Raw genomic sequence first — 25,435 nt, forward strand, 5'->3', positions numbered from 1 at the left:
AACTGCCTCAGAAATAGTTGAGAGGGTAATTCTGGGAAAGACAGATTCTACTTTGACAATTATTTTCTTAATTCCCTTCAAAGTATTGAGAATTCCTCCCTTTTCAAATTTCAAGGTATATTTAAAATCAAAACACCATGTCACAAGTGAATATGAGTTTGTTTTCAATCTAGTATGTGTATTTAAGTTTTAAAAAACTTAGAAAAGTCATACCTTAATACACCATCTATTACTGATTCTAAATAGCAAGACAAATATGACAAGAGCAAATAATTCCTCAAGCTAAGATCACCACAAGTTAATGTACGGGGCAAGGAGTTGTGACAATAACTTAAAATAAAACAATAGTTTATAACAATATTACTTTTTAAATTAACTATATTAATTGAAGTTAAATATACACATATCAAAAAGCAAAGTTAAAAGGTGTATATAAGTCTATCTGCCTCTTCTCCGATCCTCTGTCCACCTCTAATCTAGACTCCATATTAACACATTTAGTAGTTTATTTGCTATTTATTTTCATATATACAAATAATATGTATGTACTACTACCTTTTAAAACATCATTTTCAGACATTTCCACTGAATTCCTGTTCATAGAAGTTGAGAGTTCTAGCTTTCTTATGCCAACTCTTTCCCTCCAACCAAGCTCCTAACATTACGATATGTCCATTCTTATAAAAGCAATATTTAATCATTCCATTACTATCACAAGGTAAATATTCTTCCCTACTTTGAAAAGTAGTGTTCTCTAAACAAAGACTATTACAAGAGACAAAGAAGGACACTACATAATGATCAAGGGATCAATCCAAGAAGGAGATATAACAATTGTACATATTTATGCACCCAACAAAGGAACACCTCAATACATAAGGCAAACACTAACAGCCATAAAAGGGGAAATCGACAATAACACAATCATAGTAGAGGACTTTAACACCCCACTTTCACCAATGGACAGATCATCCAAAATGAAAATAAAAAATGAAACACAAGCTTTAAATGATACATTAAACAAGATGGAGTTAATTGATATTTATAGGACATTCCATCCAAAAACAGCAGAATACACTTTCTTCTCAAGTGTTCATGGAACATTCTCCAGGATAGATCATATCTTGTTTCACAAATCAAGCCTTGGTAAATTTAAGAAAATTGAAATTGTATCAAGTATCTTTTCCGACCACAACGCTATGAGACTAGACCTCAATTACAGGAAAAAATCTGTAAAAAATACAAACACAGGGAGGCTAAACAATAAGCCACTTAATAACCAAGAGATCACTGAAGAAATCAAAGAGGAAATCAAAAAATACCTAGAAACAACTGACAATGAAAACACGACAACCAAAAACCTATGGGATGCAGCAAAATCAGTTCTAAGAGGGAAGTTTATAGCAATACGATCCTACCTTAAGAAACAAGAAACATCTCAAATAAACAATCTAACCTTACACCTAAAGCAATTAGAGAAAGAAGAACAAAGAAACCCCAAAGTTAGCAGAAGGAAAGAAATCATAAAGATCAGATCAGAAACAAATGAAAAAGAAATGAAGGAAATGATAGCAAAGATCAATCAAACTAAAAGCTGGTTCTTTGAGAAGATAAACAAAATTGATAAACCATTAGCCAGACTCATCAAGAAAAAAAGGGAGAAGACTCAAATGAATAGAATTAGAAATGAAACAGGAGAAGTAACAACTGACACTGCAGAAATACAAAGGATCATGAGAGATTACTACAAGCAACTCTATGCCAATAAAATGGACAACCTGGAAGAAATGGACAAATTCTTAGAAATGCACAACCTTCCAAGACTGAACCAGAAAGAAATAGAAAATATGAACAGACCAATCACAAGCACTGAAACTGAAACCGTGATTAAAAATCTTCTAACAAACAAAAGCCCAGGACCAGATGGACTTTGCACTGTTGGTGGGAATGTAAATTGATACAGCCACTATGGAGAACAGTAGGGAGGTTCCTGAAAAAACTAAAAATAGAACTACCATATGACGCAGCAATCCCACTACTGGGCATATACCCTGAGAAAACCATAATTCAAAAAGAGACATGTACCACAATGTTCATTGCAGCTCTATTTACAATAGCCAGGACATGGAAGCAACCTAAGTGTCCATCGACAGATGAATGGATAAAGAAGATGTGACACATATATACAATGGAATATTACTCAGCCATAAAAAGAAATGAAATTGATTATTTGTAGTGAGGTGGATAGACCTAGAGTCTGTCATACAGAGTGAGAAAAAAAAAAACAAATACCATATGCTAACACATATATATGGAATCAAAAAAAAAAATGGTCATGAAGAACCTAGGGGCAAGATGGGAATAGAGACGCAGACCTACTAGAGAATGGACTTGAGGACACAGGGAGGGGGAAGGGTAAGCTGGGACAAAGTGAGAGATTGGCATGGACATATATACACTACCAAATGTAAAATTGATAGCTAGTGGGAAGCAGCCACATAGCACAGGGAGATCAGCTCGGTGCTTTGTGACCACCTAGAGGGGTTGGGTAGGAGGGAGGGAGACGCAAGAGGGAAGAGATATGGGGATATATGTATATGTATAGCTGATTCACTTTGCTATAAAGCAGAAACTAACACACCATGGTAAAGCAATTATACTCCAATAAAGATGTTAAAAAAAAGTAATTGTTCTCTGATTATAATTTCTTGAAAAAGAAATGTTGCTTTTGTTAATAATTTCCCAATTGTGACATTTGCTTAGACTTCCTTAAGATCATGATCAAAACTTTCCACACCTTCTGAAAAATGCCTCCATAAAATTTTCAAATGAAATTCTGTCAGATTGTTTTTTGTTTTCCTCCAGGAAACATCCCCTCTTGGCCCTTTCTTCCTCCTGCTCCAATCTGGACTGTCTATTCTCTGGCCTGAGGAATAGCTTCCTCAAACTTCCTTCTACCACTCTCCTTGTATGAAACTCACTTTTCCTGGATCCCATGTCTTTCCTCTTTGATTTATTTTCTTATTTTGGTGAGCACATCTCCAGAAGTTTCCTAAAAAAGAGTGACTGTGACATATTTTTGAAATTTTCCATGTGTGAAAATGTCTTTAATTTACCTTTGTTGATAATTGAGCTAACTATAGAATTCTGGGCTGAACAGCTTTCACCCTCAGAGAGCTGAGGCATTTATATACTATCCTCCGGCTTCCAAAGTTATGCTTTAGAAGTCTCATGCCATCAGTGTCCCAAGCTTTTGAATGTCTTCTGTTTTTCCTTTTACCTCCTCACTCTTGCTATTATAAAACTTAAAATAATTGGCCTGAATATGTCTTGTTTTGTTTTTCACTTATCATGCTGGGCACTCAGTGTGACATCTGATCTGAAAATTAATTTCCACTGATTCAGGAAAATTTCCTTTTGGCTTTTCATTCAGAACAAACAGATGTCAGTTATCTGTGCAACTTTTCTCTAGGTTTTCTCCAGAAAGGGTCCTCTAGCTTACCCAAGGAAGATAATGCTGTAGAGGTGTGCACAGAATTTGCATCAGAATATGCTTATGGACTTCCAAGAGGGATATTCAAAATACAGTCACAGAATAATGTCTTCCTTAATTTCAGTCAGCATTACAGGGCATAAACAATGAGGTCATGTTTTCCATTTATAGTTTCCCATAAATTGTTGGTTCTCTGCTGATGAATTCAAAATAGACACCTAAAACCCCACTGCCTCTCGCAAGTCACAGCTCAGAATTTCCAGTAGCCTGCTTGGTACTGTCATTTTCCCCCCAACCACCTGGTCCTACTGACTATAATGACTTTAATGACATGACCTAGTTCCCAGGCTCAAGATAACAGAATCGTTTTTAGTTCATCTTCCCTATTTCCTTACCCTTTATTCCCCTATTTAAATAATTGCTACCTGTAAGTATATTGCATTTCCCTCACATCAACTTCCAGGTAAATTTAAAGCCTTATAGATTTCCTCTGCAAACTATCTATTCTTTTTCCTCAAACATTTATTCTTATCATCAGCCAGGCTAAGAGCCATATTACTGCTTCTCAAAACTACTATAACAGGCTCCTAAACAACCTTGTTCCCTGCTCCCCCAATCTCTCCCACATGATGCTGTCTATTCTGTTTTTTTCCCTTAAATTAGAATTAAGATAGAATTTCATGATCAAAATCCTCCAATGCCAACATATACTTTATTCAATAAACTCTAAATTTCTTCCAATGTTCAAAGTTCAATTTCACACTCATCCTCCTCCAAAATTCTTTGAAATGTTTGGTTTTATTTACCCTAATCCTATGGCATCAATCTTTTTGCAGTTATTTTGTCCCTTAAAAAGACTAGAAGCCCTTGCAGACAAGAATAATGTCTAAATCATTGCTGAAATTCATCATCTCTTCTTTCACATAAGAAGTCTAACAAACATTTAACTGATGATTTTTCAAACTCTAGTGATTCTTGTTTATGTTGGTTTATCTACCTTCCATCTAAACCAGGATTTATTACAGGCTTATTAATAATTCAGAGAGGTTAATGTGCCATTTGGAGACCCAATCGTGGCTCTAATGCTTTGCAATCATAAGAGATTCCGGTTGTGATATCCAAATGCTCCTGTGTGTGTTGGGGGTGGGAGGATGGAGGAGAGGGCGGTGGGAAGAGGAGGGAGTTGGAAATAAAACACTCTAAAAGCAGTGCTTCTCAGGATTAACATGCATTCAGATCAGCTGGGATTCTTGCTAAAAAATGGACTCTTACTGAGAAGTCTGTGAGGGGGCCTGAGATTCTGCATTTCTAACAAGCTCTCAAATTATGCTGGTGCTACTGGTCCTTGAACCAAAGCTGGAGTAGAAAAGCTAAAGAACACTGTGGCCCCAATTGCCTTGAAGTGCTGCACTCTCTTTCTTCTCCACACTACAGTTTATCTCAAACCCTTATATGATGATGTGTTAATTTATGAAAAATAGCCAAATTATTATTATTTTTCCTCTACAATACTACATTGTTAGAATAAGTTAGGGATGTACAGCTGTGACCAATGTGATTAACTTATAACTAACTTAATTGCTATAAGTGATAAATAACCTACTTAGTTTCAACCAATGACATATAAAACATTTTCCCCTCCATTTTCTCATACAAAGAAGAGAAGTACATTCATTTAATATGCATTAACCTGGAAGGAAAATGTAAAGATGACAAGTTATGATTTATTAATTGACTTTCAAGTAAATGTCCTGTTATGTGTGGCAGGAGAAATTGTATCCAAGATGCCTAAATATATTTTTAAAGACCTTGAATTTTCTTCACATCCTACTTCAATTAATTCAGTAATATATTATGTCTGGTCTCTCTTTGAAGCCTATCATAATATCCATTTGTGCTTTATAACTTCCAAGGAGCTTTTTCTCTATTATTTCATTTGCTCCTTAACCAAAGGCTTATCATTAATTTCCAGATGAGAAAACCTAGATTCAGAAAGGGCAAACAACTGTTCTAATGGTACAAGAACAGTACATGGCAGAGAAAGCCAAAACCTATCGAGGTCTTCTAACTCTAAGCCCTATCACCCATTACAGCTGTATTTTATATTTTAAGATTTACCATTACTTAGAAAAGCAAGGTTTTTTTTTTTTTTCAAAACAATTCTACTTACTGTTTTTATGGAACATACCCACAGACAAGTTCACTTCTATTGCTTCCTCCACTTTACCATTCCATTGGGATTACTGAAATATTTATCTTATTTTCTAGACTGTGTCTGGCTCACTTTGGCTTTAGTGAAATAAACCTCTTTATGAGTATCTTTCTTTCTAAGTAAAAAGCACTTTAGCTTTAATTTATGCCTCTTTTGAATTAATAGGATTAAAACAGCATGTTGAAAGGACTCAGAAATATGCAAAATGTATATTACAAGTTCTTAAGAAAGAGAGAGGCATTTGCCAAATTTTCTGTTAAAAAGACCCAATGACATTCATTTTAAAAATATCTGTAAACTTATACTTTTACATTTATACTGAAAGAATCTCACTGTAAAAATTCCTTTAATAAGACCCAAGAAATTAGAGCCAAATTTTAGGTAAGTGAAGTCATAGAACAAGAAATTGTATATAAAAAATTTTATCTCCTCAATAATTTACAGAATAGTAAACCAACTATATACAATATATGACCTATTCAAAGAAACCTATTTTAACCAAAAAATAGTGGACTGGGTTTAATCCCAGAAAAATCTGCCTTTACTTAAATTATGCCCTTATAAGTTCCTTCCATATTTATGCGTAACAAGGATGCAATTCAAGTGTCTCATGATGTAGCTCTCCTTCACCCTGACAGGAGGACACTGCTGACCACATAGGCCTCAGTGATTTTTATGTATATTCCTAATTCCAGGAACACTTTTTATATTATACTTTTGTATGGCAATATTACATCATATGTTACCATATATTATTAGGTAACTTCTACCACTCTGTGAACCTCTACAGATCAATCATGTTTAGAAGAATGCTCTACATAGTGTTAAATAGATTTTAATCATTACTAAATCACAGTGTTGGATACAGGCAAGTTGTAGTACAAACACTGTTGTACTGAAATGCAGAAGGCTTGGATCAGCTTTTTAATTATCTACTTATGTGACTCTGAGGTTATTATTTAATCTTTCTGAAGTTTTATTTCTAAATCCTTACATAACAATTTTCTAAACATAGGTAGTACTTACAAACCTATATCAATATATCAAACTGAATATATTTTTATACCTGTTTAACCTCTCTTTCCACCTACACAACAGTTGACACTGATAATGAACCAGACAATAGTTTATTATGCAAAATAAGCCAGTTTTATTAACATATGTTCTAAAAGTAGCCTGATTTTAGAGGGGAAAAAAATCATTATTTTCTTCAAGAGTGTATGAATTATCCCACATTTCTCCTGAATCATTAATTATTCCTCTCCTAGATTATTTCAATTAACAAATAAATATGCTGTTGTTTAGCTCATGACAAAAACAAGTCTCTTGATCTCATTGTCCTTCCAGCTACTACTGCCCATGTCTCTATTATGGGAAAACTCCTTGAAAGAATTGTCTACACTTGCCTCCAGTTCCCCCGAGCCCATGCTCTTCAGAATCCATCCTAGTTGTGCTCTGGCTCCCACACTTAAAGACACTGCTCTTATCAAGGTCAACAATAGACTTCTGTTGTTAAATTTAATGTTAATTTTTCCTTATCTTTCGTGACACTTTAGCTGAATATGACACTGCTGATAGTCCCTTTCCTTACTTTCTTCATTTAACTTTCTCTACACCACAACTTCTGATTTTTCTCCTACATACCTGGGCACCTCTCTTAGTTCACTTAGATGCTCAGTCCTCCTTTCACTAACTTCCTGACTTAAGAGTATCCCAGAACTCAATCCTCTAAATTTTCTATATCCCTTAGTCATCTCACAGAATTTCACGGATTTAAAATTTTCTCTATGCTAACTGCCAAATTCATATCTCCAATTGACATCACCTATAAACTCCAAAAATGATATACTCCAGTGCTTTCTAGGCATCTTACTTAGATATCTAATAGCCTTCTCAAATGAATATGTCTACTTGATCTTCCCACACAACATTCTTTCACAATCTCTGCCATCTCAATTAATAGTAACCCCATCCTTAGATCAAAAACAAACAAACAAAAAAACCATGGAGTCAGATTTGACTTCTCTCTTACTTCATATCCAATCCATCAACAAATTCTGTTGGCTCTACCTTCATATCTTCTCCTACCTCCACTGCAACTAGTCTGGCTCATAGACCATCATTTCTCACCTGGATTATTACAGTCCTCTCAGATCTGGCTCCCTATTTCCCTGATCTCTCCCTTTCAGTGCACACACAGTACAGAAACCAGAGTGATCCTATAGTAATGAAAGTCAGACCATGTCACCTCTGTGCTCAAAATTCTCCAATGGATTCCCATAATACTCAGACTAAAAACCAACGTTTTAACAATGGCAACAGTGACAGGATCTAATCCTTCTTCCCTCCTATTAACTCTCTGATTTAACCAATTTTCTTCTTTCTCCCATTCCATTGGTTTTTTTTGCCATACTGTCTTCTTTAAAATCCTTGAACATGCCAGACACCTTTCCACCTCAGGACTTTTGCACTTGCTGTTCCTTTTGCCAAAAATATTCCTTTCCTGAGTAGCTGCATGACTTGCAACAAAAATTTCTTGAAGTATCTGTGAAAACATCACTCTCTGGGTGAGCTCTTTCTTGAGCACCATATTTGACTACTACACCCCCACCAATCAACTTTCCCGAATCATTTTTCTCCACAGCACATATCATCTTCCATCTTGCTGTGTAATGTACTTATGTATGGCCTGCATTTTTGTATCAGAATATAAACTACATGATGCCAGGGAGTTTTGCCTCTTCTACTTGCTAATATATCCCCTTGTTGCCAGCATGGGGCTGGAAACAGTGGGCATCAGAAACTATTGTGATTAACCACTGAGATCTGAATATCAAATACACAATAATATTATCCTTGAGCTCTTAAACCTACGAAGGCCCAGTCCCACACACAGCCTCAGTTTAGAGAAAATACATCTGGGAAAACAAGTGAGTCCATTAAAAATTAAATCAGCAATGACTTTCTCTATAGAAGAAAATATATGGGAATTCTTACTATTAGATTGATAATGCTTCTTTACTATGTACTTAAGGAGAGATATTCAGAGCAAGTCATCTTCTTTTCTCATTGATTTGACAACAAAAATGTCCACTTTAGAAAGGAACTCCTGAATGAATGATTTTATGATTCCTTTTAACCCACCCTGAAGGCTACCAACCACTCAAAGACACTACTCTTATCAAAGTCAATAACGACCTAATGGCTTGTTAACTACTAGAAGACCATGAAGATAAAAATACTGGAAAGTACCTTCAATAAATTCACAATCTGTGGGTGGTACTGGACTGAGGGAAACTAACCCTAGTAGAAAATGTTTGAGAGTAAACAGAAGCAATTTTAATATATGCTGTAAATCCCCAGGAGGAAACTATGTAATATTTTTCAAACTTGGTTATATAGGGAAAACTCTGGTCTGGGAACAACCATTAATATCTAGCAAGATAATAGTGTTTCACAAAAATTAATAACTGACAGCATTTATTAAATGTTTACTATGCCAAACACTGTTTTACGTGCTTTACACGGATCAAGACATCTTCACAACTACCTCATTAGAATTAAATAAATTAATGCACTTGGAAAACTGCAGTACATAAAATAAACATCCATATATCCCACAACTAGTAACAGCAGGTAAGACCTAATAAGCAGTTTGGCTTCAGAACCTGCCTTCTTCACTGCTATACTCAATCGAGATAACAGAACTTATACAAAACTAGTCAAATCAAACAAGTTAGATGAGTCAAATGGCCATGAATCTCTACTTGAGGCACGCCACATTTCACAGCTAAATAGTCATTTGTAAATAATGAAAAATATATAGACTTATCCACTCATTCCTCAGAAGACTCAAACAAGATAAAGAACTATTCTATCAAATGCACTAATGTTTAGTTATACAATAGCAGATAAAAATTTTAAAGATGATTTCCAGTTTTCTATGAAAAGATGTAAGTTTTGGAGGAGCAAAAAATAATTAGTACTATTGGTAGTTACTGAGAAGAGCATACTGCCAAAGATGTAATAATGAAACCTTGTATTTTTTTTTTATATATATCTTGATATTTGTGTTCCTGAACATGCAATGTCTCCCTCAAGGGCACAAGGTGACAAGAACATGGGCCTGGAACTAGAGAGATGAAAACACACAAGTTAGTTCTGCCACTTAACAGCTTCTAGCTTTGGGGCAAGGCCTTCAGGTTCTAACCTCATGTTTCTTATCTATAAAATGGGTATAAAAATGATGGTTCTTCATAGTGCCCTAAAGTCTAAGTAGGGTCCTGGATGCAGTCTCCTGTTTGATGTTCCTGATAGAACTTCCCACTATTTGAAATAACCTTCATCTGTTTACCTGTTTATTGTTTGCCTCCTTATCTGGTAAAGAGATTCAAGGGGGACAGTGACTTTTCTCTTCCTTTTTCAAAGTTTTTGCCCATTCCCTCTTTAGCTATGTTACCTATCTCATCTTTAGGAGTTTTCCAAACAAATACCATTGCAGGTACTAATGATTCCTGAGTATAAATATCCTTAACCCTCATGAGTTCCTTCATGATGATTTATAATACAAAAAAATGTTTACAGTAATTGCAAGACTGAAGTTGGTCATTTTTCAAAAGTTGTATTTACTACATCTGCAGTATAAAACATTCAAGTCACTGTGAGAAGCTCACCTTGTAAGGCCGTATATACATATTACCCTTATAAAACAAAACCCAGAAATACAGAACATCCTGACCTCTAAGTTTCCTTACTTGTTACTCAAGAAACTGATTTAGTATGCATAAATGTGCAAGAATTCAAAATATGCAACTGAGGGGAAATCTCTTTACACAACAATAGAACCAAACAAGCTCCTGTGGATTCAGAGGTTCAAAGCTAAGTCTTTATCAAAGAGCATTCTTTGGATAAAATGGTTATTATATTTCTGTTGGCCTTTAAGAAATCCCTCAAAATAATCTTGCAGCTGTTTAAAGTAGCTAACTCTACTGATACTGGCTGTGTCTCTGGTCTGCACCTAAGGAAGCTTGAGTTATGGAAAGCAAAGCTGATTTTGTGCCCATAAAAATGAATTATTTTTGAAAATACAGTTAATTTTTCATTTTGACTGATTTTTCTAACCTCACATTCTGGCAGTATTTTAATGCCAAGCATGAAGTTTTAGACTCCCTCAAAACTAAGCAATGGGTGATACTAGGTGATCTTCACTCATTAGTCAGTCATAAGAGGAAGAGAAAATGCCAAAGGAGAGTTGTGATTATTACCTCACAGGGTAATAATTCCTAACTCACAGAGGTAAGAATTTTCCTCATCATAACCCCAAGTTAGCAGTGATTTTTATGCTGTAACTTCATTTATTCAGGAATAGGCTACTTTTAAAAACTATTACATCAGGATTTGAACTACTTTCCTTTAACGCTCTCAGATATGGCAGAGAACAGGTGGCTAGGGAAACTGCTGAAATTCTCCCAAGTGTATGGTTAATGCATACTTACTTCATAGTGCTGAACTGATGATTTCGGAAGAAAAGCCCCCAAATTCTTATAGGTGGAAAGAGGAATATTCTGTAAGCATTGTCAGTAATTCTCCTAGCCAAGATCGTTACTCTATTATTAGCATACAATCTGGCAATGAATGGCTAACAGCAGCCACAGGACGCTATAGGAGAAAGGGAGGGGGAGGGAGGAGAGGAGAAAGGGGAGACAAGGGGTAGAGGGGGTGAAGAGGGAGTGAGTGTGTGTGCGCGCGCGTATATGTATGTATGTGTGTGTGTGTGTGTGTGTGTGTGTGTGTACTGAGGGTGAGTTGAGAGATTTTTAAAATTCCTTCCCTGCATTCAGTCTTTGTTACTACTTTTGACATGTATCAGTAGATAATCTACGTGTAGATAAATATCTAAAAAATATAACATTTGGAAAGTATACTAAATATAAGAACCATCCAAAAATAGTTCTTATTGCATTTAATCCAACATTTATACCAGTTCTCCTTTTATAGGTGCTAGAACGAGTGAAAATCTATAGAGAGATAAATAAAACAGGATTTTGAACTCTTATATGGTTGATTCCAAGTATTAATACAAAAACAGATTCATACCAATAAAAACCCCTCTAACTAGGGATAAACTAATTAGCAGCAGCTACATACAATTAGTTTTTTAATTTTTTTATTTTTAGGAACTGATTTGTTATTTTCTAATGATCAAGTTACCACATTTGAGTTAATATTTTACAGTCACTCATATAAAATTTTGATTATGAACACAAATTAGCACAATGACAATCTTCCTTTTTCCCATAAGATTATCAAAACCTGTAAATCTCTTTTGGCTACCAAAAGCGTGTGGTCTTCTTCAACTCCATTTAATTTTGACAATTGAAATCATATAATCAGTTAGTCAAATATCAGCATGATGCTTCTGTCAACTTTAAAGTTCACTTCCGTAGGTAAGTGCCTCAGGGAAGAACTGCTGTTCTTGTCTAGAGTGTGAGAAATATGATTAGGCACCCAGGCTCTCCAAAACATGGGGCTGACTCAGGAGCTGAGCCACCAACTAATTTGAAACCTTAATTTCTTAATTTCTCAGTACCTCATTAACCTCATTTATAGGCAGGTGATAATAATCCCCATCTCACAGGGTGGTGATGAGGGTAAAAGGACATAATTCACACATATTCCTTATACCAATGCTTTGCTCATGATGAATCCTCAGTGAGTAATGATTAACTATGATTAAACTTTTTTTCCAAGTCTAATTTATTTTGCATTGTCCACCCTCATCAATGCAATGCTCTTGTGTTATTCACTATATCACAGAAACCAGGTAGTATTTCCTTTTTTTCCCGTTCAATCTATTTTCAAACTTTCTCTCTCTTTTTTTTTTTTTATTGTTTGGCTTTTCATACTTGTTTTCTGTTCTGTTCTTAAGATAAATTTTGAAAACAGGCAAACAAATCTGACTTGTGTAATATGATGGGTTGTGAAAAGTCCATATTATATACTTGGGTGATCCATATCTCTATCAGGATAGAGAACATTTCCATAAGCCCAGAAAGTTTCCTCTCATATCCCTTTCCATTCGATCCTTCCCTCAACTGCACAAAGGCAATGTCCTGAATTTTTTTAACCATAGATTAGTTGTCTCTGCTCTAGAAATTCGAGAATATAAAAACTCAAAAATAATGTTACCTTAACTCTTTAATTCATGAGGTATACATTCCAAACAAATACCAACATGAAATGTGTAATGAGTCAAGTAAGACAATTCCACTTAAGCTTACATTAGACATCAAATTTGCTTGTATTTTTGATATTTAATTTGAGCTGAAAATAAGTTGTCTTAAAGATTAAAACTGCCAGCATAATTTTTACCCGCCAAGTTCAGAATAAAGGAGTTTGAGTCCCCTACATTCCTCTCATTATTTAGGTATTAAAGAAGCCAAGGGGATATTACAGAAAAAAAAAAAAAAAAAGAAATCTTTGAGCATGAAATTCGGCTTGTTCTCTCTCTCTCGATATATATATAGATATATTACACTTACATATAAACACATATTAGCATATAAACTTTGCTTTCATACTAATTTAAACATTTAAAAACAATTAGCTTAGTAGATTTCATTTCTTAAATGTTTTCTCCTCTCTGTATTTTAAGCTTTTCTCACAGACTATGTTTTAAACAATAAAATATGTATATGCTTGAGATATTAAAGGTATTTTAGTTTTTTAATATTTTTGAAGATAGCTTACTGTTTTAAAAAATACTAAGGATCAACAAATTAGTAGCAGCTGTATAGAATTAACGATTTTTCTATTTTTAGGCTGTTGAGCTGCACACCACAGGCCTACAAGGCTTGTGCTTGTCCAGCTTCAAGACCAAAGAGCCCAGAGTCAGCGACAGAGACATCAAAGGTTTAATGGATGGGAAATCTTACATGTCTGAAGCAAGGTTCTGGAGCAACACCCCACGACGTATGCGGCTCATGGAGAAGCAGGACAAAGCGGGCAGGCTTCACTCCCACGGGCAGGGGGAGGTTACCACTTATAAGGGAAATTGACGGCAGTTTGGCTCATCAGTTACCAGGGAAACCAGCAGAGGGGCCCGCCCCTAACTGCCCCTTTGATAGGCTATCATGGTGGCTAAAATTAGAATAATCATTAGCTGGGGCATGGGGCAAGCATGTAGGAAGGTCTGTCAGGTGAGTACGGTATAGGTGAAGCAGGCACAGGTTGAACTCGGGACTTACAGAGAGCAAGAGAACAGCTATCTTGAGTGGCCTGACCATACATAGGTATTGATTTATTTTAATATAAAACTGACTACAGGGACTTCCCTGGCAGTCCAGTGGTTAAGACTCCGTGCTTCCAATGCAGGGGGCGTGGGTTCCATCTGCGGTGGAGGAGCTAAGATCCCACATGCTGCGCAGCATAGCCCAAAAAAACTGACTACAACTTGCTGACCAAAATTTCCTAATTATGCTAATCAGTAGTTAAAAATTGTAAATAATGAACTGAAAAGCACACATGAACAGTTTTGGTGTCTATCTTCTTCACCAAGAATAATGAACCAGTGGGCTTTGCATTCTATAATAATCTTATTATTAACTGACGCCAATACTACAAACATTTCACTGAAGTCAGTATGCATTTCTAAATAAAAGAAGGCAACCTGAAAAACACTGACACATTTACCTTTGTAGGTTAGCTTGAGTCGTGGAATATTTTGCTTAGACGTTCCAGTGACTGGAAGAAACAGCATGGTCATGCTTAGCATCATCAGGGCACGAAAAAGGTAAAAATCATGGTTTCTGGACTTTGGTCTCTCATCTTTAGTAACAATCATGATGAAAACAATGTTCTGTTTCAAACAGCGTTAATTTAATCTAAAAAGAAGAAAAGAACTATTAATATAGCAGTTTGCAGATTTTCCTACACTTACTAAATGATAATTTTCTGAATGTATGTAGATTTAAAAAAATACTTGCTCCTTCTCTCTTGTTCTGCTCTTAGAAATTGTTGCAAGGGAAACGAATCAGAACTGAGTAGTAAAATTCAGATCTGGCTTTACTCAGAGGACATGAGTACAGAACTAAAAATTCAACTACTTATGTTAATTAGCAACTATTCTTCTACTAAAGTTTTTGTTTTGTTTTGTTTCATGCAAATATAGGAGTGACCAATTCTTTCTGTAACTTGATGAATTCTTGATCAGATAAGAATACTGGTAGAAGCCTACACTTTCCCCATACCATCCTCAAAGGAAAAGATCCTTAAGCAAAATTTAATAAAAGCTGTCATTTTGAGAGAGTTCGTTTCTCACAAAAAAAATATTTTAACAGTTCACCTAAAATTGGGACAACTGGACATATCAGGTCAGGGCCACCAGTATAGATTTTAGGCCTGGGACAAGGCAATTTTACCTGCACCCTATACTACTCCACACAGGGCAGCACTGAATATAAAAACAAACTGTAAAATAAAAGGGTTTATAAGAGGAGGCAGTTTTTAACTAGGTTGCCATAAACAAGCTGCCTTGGTTGTCTTTGTTAAGACACGGAGTAAATCAAAACACACATATTTCAAACTAAGCCTGGTAATAATAATTACAAATAATATTCGTTGAGTATTTACATGAACCAGATACTTTTTAAGAAGTGTGTTACGTAAATTAAATCACTTAATGCTGTTAAATTAATTAAACAAGTAGGTCATTAGACTGAGGTGGCTCTAATGCCATGGTAGCCTACCTAATAAAACAAAATCTCAGCCTATAAATGCCTCAAAGCTATGAACTCAGAACTCTAAGAACAACCAGTTAACTAGGCTTTAAGCTATAGCTAATAAAATAATTTCCTTTCTTTGTTTCCGAAATTTTCTTTGTGTAAGTCTTCCCCCTAATATCCTCTCAGTGGAGTGCTCCTAACAACTTCCAGTTTGGTGCCACGCAATTCAAACTGAGTTTTGCTCAAATAAACTCTTAAAAATTTTAATATGCCTCCGTTTATTTTTTAATCAATTCTAATGACAGTCAAGAAAGATAGGTAATTATTTTCCTCATTTTACAGATGTGGAAACGGAGGTACAGGGTTTGATAATTCTCTCAAGGTCATGCAGCAAATAAGAGATGGCTTAAAACATTTGTTCTGGACTTCAGCTTGAATCAGCCTCCTTAGCCCTTAAGTCTTTAGGTGCTTTTCATTATGGCAGAATCAAGTGACCTTCAACTCTTGATGCAGTCTTCAACTTCTCTTCTTTCTCCTCGACATCTTCTAATAAATATCCCACAGAAAGTATCTTGCTATGAGTACTTCCTGGGAGGATTCCAGATGTGGTACCTGCTTCAAGTGCCAATAATTCCTTGGTAACAGCTTTAGCCATAATAAAAAAGTATTATACTTTAGTATTTTTGTAATTATTTAATATCAAAATAAATATTTTATGTCTATATGGCTTAGTTTTAAGAGAATGTCTAAATAAGAGTATTTTTCTTATGGTAGATCAACTCTTTACTAAAATGCCTCAATGACTTTGAATCAAGGTTCCTTAAACTTACCTTAAATCTCAGAAGTTAAGATCAATCTGGGAATGTGAAATAAAATAAAATATAAGGATGTATTAATTTTTTATACAAGACAAACATTCTAAGAATAGACTACAAATTGTATGTTGTTTCTTCATGAAACGTTGAATATGAATGCTTAATAAAGTATATTTTCTCAGTTACTTTAATTACCCGTAGAAAGTACCAAACTATTCTCTTTGTGTGTAATCCATGCATATTTACTTCTTTGATTTAGAAGATTACTACAAATGAAAAGAATCAAGTTGATTTAGATACTCATTTAAGAATATCGTAGGCCACACATAACATATTTTATTCACATTTACTTGACATATGTGAATGTGTCACATGTAACATATTTTATTCACATTTGCCACATATAACGTATTTTATTCACATTTACTTGACATTTCTTGATGATTTCACCTAATGACATAATTTAAGAGAAAACAGGAATGTCTGTCTGACCAAAAAGATCTACACTATTAGCAGTCCTTAATGAAAATTCTAGTTTTAAAAATTTCAGTAATATATACTTTAAAATAAAACACTAATAAAGCCCTTCTGTAAATAACATATTTAAAACAAACTCTTAAAAAATAAAGAGTTGTATTATTTCAAAATTAGTAGGAAAACGCATATGCTATTGGCAAAAAACAGAGTCACTTACCTGGTCTACAGAAAGATTTATCAGGATTAGTTTTAAGTTATGTGAGTTTTAATTTACTCACTGTCTTAAGAAATGCATGTTTGCAAATTTTCAATTTTACATTTACACCAGTAAAACACAGATGCATTCTTTGAGTTACAGATTCTCCTTAAAAACTTACTGTTTTTTTGCAAATAAGAATATGCATTTAAGAATATATAATACACATATACTTATGGTCATTAACAACATAACTCATCTCCAATGATTTATTAAAGTGAGAAGAAAGATAAGATTCTTATTTGAAAGGAGCAGTTGATTATACACAAATAAAGTATCATGAAATAATTGCTAAAATCGAGATATTTCTAAGATGTTATGGAAGGCAGCTCAAAGGAGTATCATATAGGTTTAAGTAAGACAAGGATAGCTTCATAGAGGACAGAGAAAGGAGAATAAGAAGCAAAAAGAGACATTTCCAGGTAACAACGATACCTAGTTAAGGGTTCCTGAAAAGCTGGAAGCATGATAGGTCTGGAAAGGGCGAGACAATGTAGCATAATCCAGTGGAGTGAAAGAGAGAGGTAACCAAAGAGGGATTCGGCCTAATGCTTAAATGTGCCCCATGCCTGTTCTGGTAGCTAATATACAATATTAGGACTCAAACGATGCTGTTATCCCACACTGCCTTTGGTCTTAGATCATATGTGCTAGTTGCATCCATATTCATCAGTGCTTCTCTAATCCCACTTGCCTGTTTCTTTTACTTTTCCCTATGTCCACATGTTAGCAGAAAATGGGTGTCTGATCACAGCAGCTCCACAGCTTTGCCACACAAACATGTATCCTTCCACCTACCCATACCCTCCAAAAAGAGTGAAAGGTTAGTTGAATATAGAGATTAAGTATATTAAATTTCTCATTAGGTTTAGTTTTTCTGAGCTTCTGGACATATGTAATACTACTTTTTTATGACATGTAACAATGCATGTAATGTGAATGTATGTTTAGGTACACATGCAAAAGAGAGGAAACTTTCCGTGTGTTCATTTTATTAGCAATAATGACCTCAGTACAGGACATTTCCTGTGAATTAATGACCAGTTGAGGTTAATGGCCCTTAGCTATATATTGAGATATCTACTCCTCCAACTGGTCATTAATCGCTAAGACATGCCCTGTGGTCCAACACTATAAGTTAAGAAGATTGATGTTTTGGTTTCCAATGAACAGTAGTCACACTGTTCCTTGTTACCTAACTCATTAATATTGTTAAATAACTTAAAAATCAAAGCACTGCTTTCCTTGCTCGTATGACATTCCGATAAGTGTCCACACGTGCTGAACCATGTGTTAAGGGTGAGGGACAAAATAAAACAAAAATTCTGAAACTCCTGGAACTTTTTTTTAAACTTTATGTATTTTTCTCCTATAAAACAATCACTCTATAACCTGCTGCTCCTGATTCTTTGTTTTTCCTCCCAACAATCCTTTGAATTCAACAGTTAATCTTTTAATTGAGATAATTTATGGGTTAAATGTATTGCCAACAACCTCTCCAATAATCTATTGGTATTTTGCTATCTTCCAGTGCATGTCAGTGGGTGTGTGTGTCTGTGTGTGTTTTTTGTACCTACACGTGTGTGTGTTCTGCATCTGGGAGGAATTATAGAGAGCAGTAGGTGTGATTTAACCTAAAGTGGGTGGATTTGGTGAATTGCATAGGTTATACTGCATGCTACTGTCTGTAACAAGCTCGACCTGGAGCCAATTAACTGCACATAATCTGTTCCACATGTTCACTGGGACAAACAGCACCCTTGGGGATCTTCAGATGTGGAGCCAATAGGGAGTGTTGTGATTATGAGAGATTTTTACACACTGTTCCACTAAATCAGAGCTCCAAATGCATAATCTCACACTCAAGAAGGCCTTGTGCCATTTCCCAAAGGAATACAAAGAGTCCAGAACTTATTAGATGGATGGTAAATCATCAAAAATATTATTTGAGGAGCAAGGAATATAAAATTTTACATGTGAACTTCATTGATTTCTCTTATTTATATCTATTTGTTGCAAGAACGTATAATTATAGTGAAAAAATAGACCATATGCATAGGAAAAGAAAATACATGATAAGTCTTCACACCTGAAAACCTTGAACTTAGACGTAGGATCATTTCTCAGGTATGTGTGTGCTTGTGTGTGTGTGTGTGTGTGTGTGTGTGTGTGTGTGTAGGTTGGAGAAGGGAGAAAAAGAATCCTTGATTTCTTAATTTATAAAGAGTTACTTGTTCTTCATACCTTTTTGGTGCACATGAGGTCACTCGAGAATTTTTTATCTAACTCACGAGACACAAAGAGCTATGACCATCCCCAAATTAAAGGTACTACCAGTATAAACTCACTTTAGCCTAACTGTAACTCATATTTTTGAGTTATTGTTTGATCAGTTGGTTTTCCTATAGAGTACATAGACTGATCAATTTAGTAACATTATTTCCTGGCAGGGATATGGAACATTGCGACAAAGAACCAAACAGAAATTATAGAATAAACTTGAACAAAGAGACAACATAGGCAAACAAGGAGAAACTTTATGTTTGCAGAGAGATATCTTATATTCCATTGATCAAGTGCAGTGACATCAAAGCAGAATGCAAGTGGGATGAATGAAGGCTCACTGGAATGGTGCTTGGAACACTAAAATTGTCATTTACATTTATTTTATGTCATCCTTTTCCAATTTTTCTTTCTGTGTTTTCTAATACACATGATATTCTACTACTTTAGTACCATCGAGGGTATGCAATCACTGCTCAAGTGTACAGTATTATTACCAATGGATGGAATTTATAGGGTAGGAACTTTTGGTTGATGAATTTTAACTGTCCATTAATAGACTTCATTGCCTTCAGATGTCATGAATTCTTCATCAATTGATATATTCCAAAGGAGTCTGTCAGACCATCTGATTTTTCAGAGATCATGAAAAAAGAGACTTACATGCTAAACTCTATGTCAGTAAGAATAAATTACAGTAAGTCCATTTTTATTTCGCAGTGGTTTAAACACGTTTGTATTTCTAAAATACACTGAAAGTATATTGTTGTATAAATCCCTGCTCACCAAAGCACCACTGTTACATGTTACTTGAGTTTGGAAGACTTATAGCCTTGTACTTAGAGCCAGATCAAATTATCCACGATCTTACCTCTAATGAATCCAGCTCAATAAAAAATAATAGAATAATGAGATTTCAGAACATACATGTGTAACATATTAGATTTAATATCATGGGTTACATTTTTTCCTGAACATGACAGTAACAGCAAAACCATGCTTACATTGTAAAGAAGTCCTAAAGAAATCAAGTGCCTCCGAAGCCCAAACTGCTCAAATAATTAATACAGTTAGAAAAAATTAATAAGACATGACTATAAATGACTTTTCTAGCCATCTTCTTTTGCCTATATCTCATATTAATTGGTTACTCAAAGCAGATCACTAATGGTTATCAATTTGTTGGGTCAGAGAAAGCAACAACAGCATAATCATAGTTTGTTTCTCTTTAAATTTGATTAATCCACAATTCAAAGGTTTAAGGTTTTTCTTTCCAAATTCTCATTTTTTAGAGAGCATTTTGATCCATGCATCTTTTCATGACCAAGATAATCTTATCCTTCACGCTTTGGAATTCTGATAGACTTTTTGAGAATTATATCTTGTCAAATTTTAATGTCTGCCTTTTGTATTCAAAATATAAATGTATATTATTTAAACTGATTGTTTTTTAAAACTTAACATCCTACACTCAAATATTCTGATACGTGCCCTCTGCAGTTTAAAAAGAGATTTTTAAGTCAATGAAACGTTGAATAAAGCAGAGTAGGAATTACTGTAATTAAGAAGGCAGAACAATCATATTTTCTTGAAATAAAAAGAGTTAACCATGTGTCTGTTATTGAGAAGTTTCTCTATTTTATTCCTTTTATCTTTTAGGAATATCATTAGCATCAAAAGAGAATCATGTTCTGGTAAATATCCAAAAGTTTTAACTTTCTTTCCTAAAGCACACATTTAGCTATTAATTTAGACATTGAGTTATATGCCCAATAAAAATTTTCCCAGACTTTATAATACTGATCTACTATTTCTGTTATGTGGGCAATAAATAGATTTACATCTTTAAAAAAATTGACTCTTCAATGATCGAATATACAAATTTTCTATATACAAATTAATTTATTGGCCCCATGGTCTCTGTATCAGCAGAAATAATTGTGCACCTCATGTAGCTTGTCTTTCAAAGCAACATAGGTATCTTATTACACTTAAAGATATTCTCATGGTGCTTTTACTTCGGCAGTGCTTACAACAAGGATGGAGCAGTGCAAAGACATGCAAAGAGAAGAGCACAGCACCAGCATAGGAATGATAGACAAGCATGTACAGTTAAGAATTTCTTTTTATTTCCTGACCTGTGTGGTGGTGCTGTTTTTTACAATTTTCACATGTATGTTATCTTTTCCAATTAAAAATATTTATTGAAAAGATTAGTTACGCTACAAGAAGGAAACAAAATTTTTTTTTTTTATTGCTTAGTGGATACTTCACAGGACTGTAAGATAAGAGATTCATCATATCCTCAAAAACAATATACAGGGGTTATTAGTTGTCAAGCTGTAAAACTGATATCAACCTATTGTATAAAACTACTTATGTATAGGAAATAGTAAAGTAAGTTCCTATAGTAAAACTAAATTATAACATGGGTTCACACTATATTTAACTTAAGATCTAAAGGTTGTAACTATTGGAAACTAGTAAATAATAATGAACTAATTAAATTACGTTTTTAAGGCATGTGATATAGAAAAATTATAAGGATTCTCTTTAAAACTCCTAACACTTTTAAATCAACAGACCAAGAAATCCAATCAAATTACCAGCAACTCCAGTATCTAAAAGCAAACTTCTTAATCTGAAAAACAGCATAGAGCAGAAAAAATGTGATCCTGAACTTCATATTCCCATAAAGTCTCCAGGAATGCAGGTACTTCTGAGACCAAAACACTTATGATAAGTTAAATGACTTTTTTAAAAAGCAAAAGGATGTGCTAGAACACATGAACACAATTTATTTCTTTTTCACTATTTAATGAAATGCCTAAGGGAAATAAACATTTCTAGCAATGTAAGGATTCCATATGCATAGCAAGAAGAGTTTAAATAATTCACTTCATAAACATAAAACTATCTGGTAATAAAAATAGGCAGCATGTGAAGGGAACTAAGTGTCATATGCAGAATTTAGAAACTCAGTCTTCACATCAGATTTGAATTTTATGATAATCGACACTACTCTGCTATAAATAAATTAAATAGATAAGTAAATAGATAGATAAATAAATAAAATAATTTTAATGTAATTAAATGTGAAAGTCATTAATATTTTAAAATTTATCTTTAGCAAATGGGATTCAACAACTGATGACTATTGTCTTTCTTAGGCAAATATTACAAGATAAGTTTGCACGTGCTCTTTGTAGGGGCTGCTAGCCCAGAAAAGGGCTGGGTCTCTGAAGACAGTCATCTGTAATAGAACTCTGAATTTTGTCACAGATGATCTACCAGCTATTACCAGAAATTCAAAAGTTCTCAAGACTATAACCCAGTCAATACTCTCACATTTGGTTTAGTTCTGCTATAAAAACACTAAAAATAATTTGAAAATAAAGTTGTAACTATTATACATAAACTAATATTATAATTTTCATTTTTGTACACTTATATGATTGCATTGTTAAATTTCTTCTACCTATAGTTCTAAACATGCCCAGTTATACCTTCCATAACTCCTCCAGGACATGTCAGAAGTAGAGTGGCATGATGCTTGAGCACGCAGGCACAAAGCCCAGGTCTGCCGCTGACCTCCTGTTTATTGATGGGAAAGTTACTTAACTTCACTGTGTCTCACTTATCACATCTGAAATAGTAGATTATACCAGTATTTAACTCATTTGTTGTAAGGATTATAAACCATGAGGTAAAGCACTACACCATGCCCAATACATAGTAAGTGATCAATGTGTATTAGCCATTTTTTAATTACTGCATTTGATTTAATTTTCTATTAAGATTCTCTTTAAGTACAAAAGCAAATTATGGTTTTAAAGACATTTAATAATGACCTGAACATATGCCTAGGGTTTATAAGGGCTGTAAAATAAAGAGTTCTCAGGGAACTATTATATGATTTCCAGAAGTATGAAGATAAATGAAGAAAATAATCACAGGTTACCACCAAAACAAACAAATGACCATGCAAGTAAATAAACAAACTCCATTTCTATGGCTTAAGCGGGGACAATCAGTGATGGTCTGAATTTTGTCATGAAGGATAAGATACAATTGTATCTGGAGTGCTTCCAGTGCTACTCATTCAAATTAAATGATGTACAAAACTACAATGAGGTATCACCTCACACCAGTCAGAATGGCCATCATTAAAAAGTCTACAAATAACAAATGCTGGAGAGGATGTGGAGAAAAGGGAACCCTCCTACACTGTTGGTGGGAATGTATGTTGGTGCAGCCACTATGGAAAACAGTATGGAGGTTCCTCACAAAACTAAAAATAGAACTACCATATGATCCAACAATCTCACTCCTGGGCATATGACTGGACAGAACTGTAATTCAAAAAGATACATGTGCCCCTATGTTCATAGCAGCACTATTCACAATAGCCAAGATATGGAAACAATCTAAATGTCTATCAACAGATGAACAGATAAAGAAGATGTGGTATATATATACCATGGAATACTACTCAGCCATAAAAAAAAGAATGAAATAATGCCATTTGCAGCAACATGGATGCAACTAGAGATTATCATACTAAGTGAAGTAAGTCAGAAATAGAAAGATAAATACCATATTATATCATTTATATGTGGAATCTAAAATATGACACAAATGAATCTATCTATGAAACAGAAACAGAATCACAGAAATAGAGAATAGACTGGTGGTTGCCAAGGGGGAGGGGATTTGGGAGGGATGGAGTAGGAGGTTGGGGTCAGCAGATGTAAGCTATTATATCTAGAATGGATAAACAACAAGGTCCTGCTGTACAGCACAGAGAATTATATTCAATATCCTATGATAAATCATAATGGAAAATAATATTTTTTAAAATGTATATATATATATATGTATAACTGAATCACTTTGCTGTACAGCAGTAATTAACACAACATTGTAAATCAACTATACTTCAATGAAAAAATAAATTAAATGATGTAGTTCTTTAAGAAAGAGAAAATAACTAAATATCCAATCAAATAACAACTTAATATAAGAAATAGAATCAAAATAGAATAAACACTGGTGAATATGTATAATGCTTGACTTTAAGATTTTCACTTGTATTAAAAGATTAAAAGGATCAGGCTTCTTTTGGTGTCTTTTCCAGAAAGGATACTAGCTTCAAAGGGGAAAACAGGGAATTTTAAATAACCTTGTGGGCTATGTAGAATTGAAGGATATACTATACTCAATGGTGTATTCAAAATATAGTAATGACATGCTACAATTCAATATATCCTTTATATTGGATCATAATACATTACATACACATTTTAATTTTTTTGCATCTATCCTATCCATCTATCCTATTTAATTCAGTGTACTGTTTTCCATTCCTACCCCTCACCTTTATTTTTAAAATGTGTAAAAAGATCTTTCACAAACTCTTATCAGTGTTCTTTACATTTCACTTTCTTTAAACAAATTACCCTTTCTAGTTATGATGCTACTTAAGAAGTTTACGTACTTTATATTTTATAAGTTGCTGACATCCTTTGACATATGTAAAGTATTAAATCATTAATTAAAAGAATTTTCTTGCATGAAAAAAATAGTCATGTTTAAAAAGTTATATTTTATCCAAGCTCAATTTTTTACATTTTTTTACTAACCTTAAAATTGTTATTTTATTATAAAGTATATTTTGAAATTCATAACAGCTTACAAAATGTGGTTGATCTAACTTCATTATTAATGTCCTATGATTATCATAACACAGCAAAACATTGATATATAGCAGGAGCTCAAAAATAATTTTTAGCTTATTGAGTATAATAACCCAGAAAATAGGAAAGCAATATCTCTTGACTGAAAGCAGAACAAAATTAGATCTTATGTTAATACTGAATTAGGTTTAGGTAAGTTAAAAAGTTAAAAAATCAATTACATTTAAACCATTCCAGATCTGCAAACATACCAAGTATTATTTACAACAGCTTACAAAATTGCTGTATTTATAGCATACCAGATTTGAGGTTATCTCTCCCACATATTCAAAGAGCTATCGTGCATGTTAGAACATCTTCATATATCTACTAGCCCTAAGATGGAATATTAAAAGCATATATTAAAAAATTCCTTCCATATTCAATTATTATTCAAATACATATTTGCATAAGCATTTAATGTTTGTATAACATAAGCTTT

General features: G+C 34.0%; 1 protein-coding gene across 2 annotated transcripts in view; it reads right to left on the reverse strand.

Moving 5' to 3' along the window:
* The window catches only part of SEMA3D (semaphorin 3D), a 210,103-nt gene that overhangs the window by 122,798 nt on the left and 61,870 nt on the right, over positions 1-25,435 (reverse strand). The window contains exons 3-4 of one of the 2 annotated variants that reach the window (XM_082632042.1): positions 16,258-16,283; positions 14,397-14,587 (exon numbers count right to left, since the gene is read on the reverse strand). In XM_082632042.1, coding sequence (XP_082488168.1) covers positions 14,397-14,547 — 151 coding nt within the window. In that variant the 5' untranslated portion in view covers positions 14,548-14,587; positions 16,258-16,283. The remainder of the gene's footprint in view (positions 1-14,396; positions 14,588-16,257; positions 16,284-25,435) is intronic. The other variant, XM_082632043.1, reaches the window with a different exon arrangement.

Source organism: Mesoplodon mirus (genome assembly GCF_964341445.2).
Source record: "Mesoplodon mirus genome assembly, chromosome: 9".
In the NCBI taxonomy this organism is placed as follows: Eukaryota; Metazoa; Chordata; class Mammalia; order Artiodactyla; family Ziphiidae; genus Mesoplodon; species Mesoplodon mirus.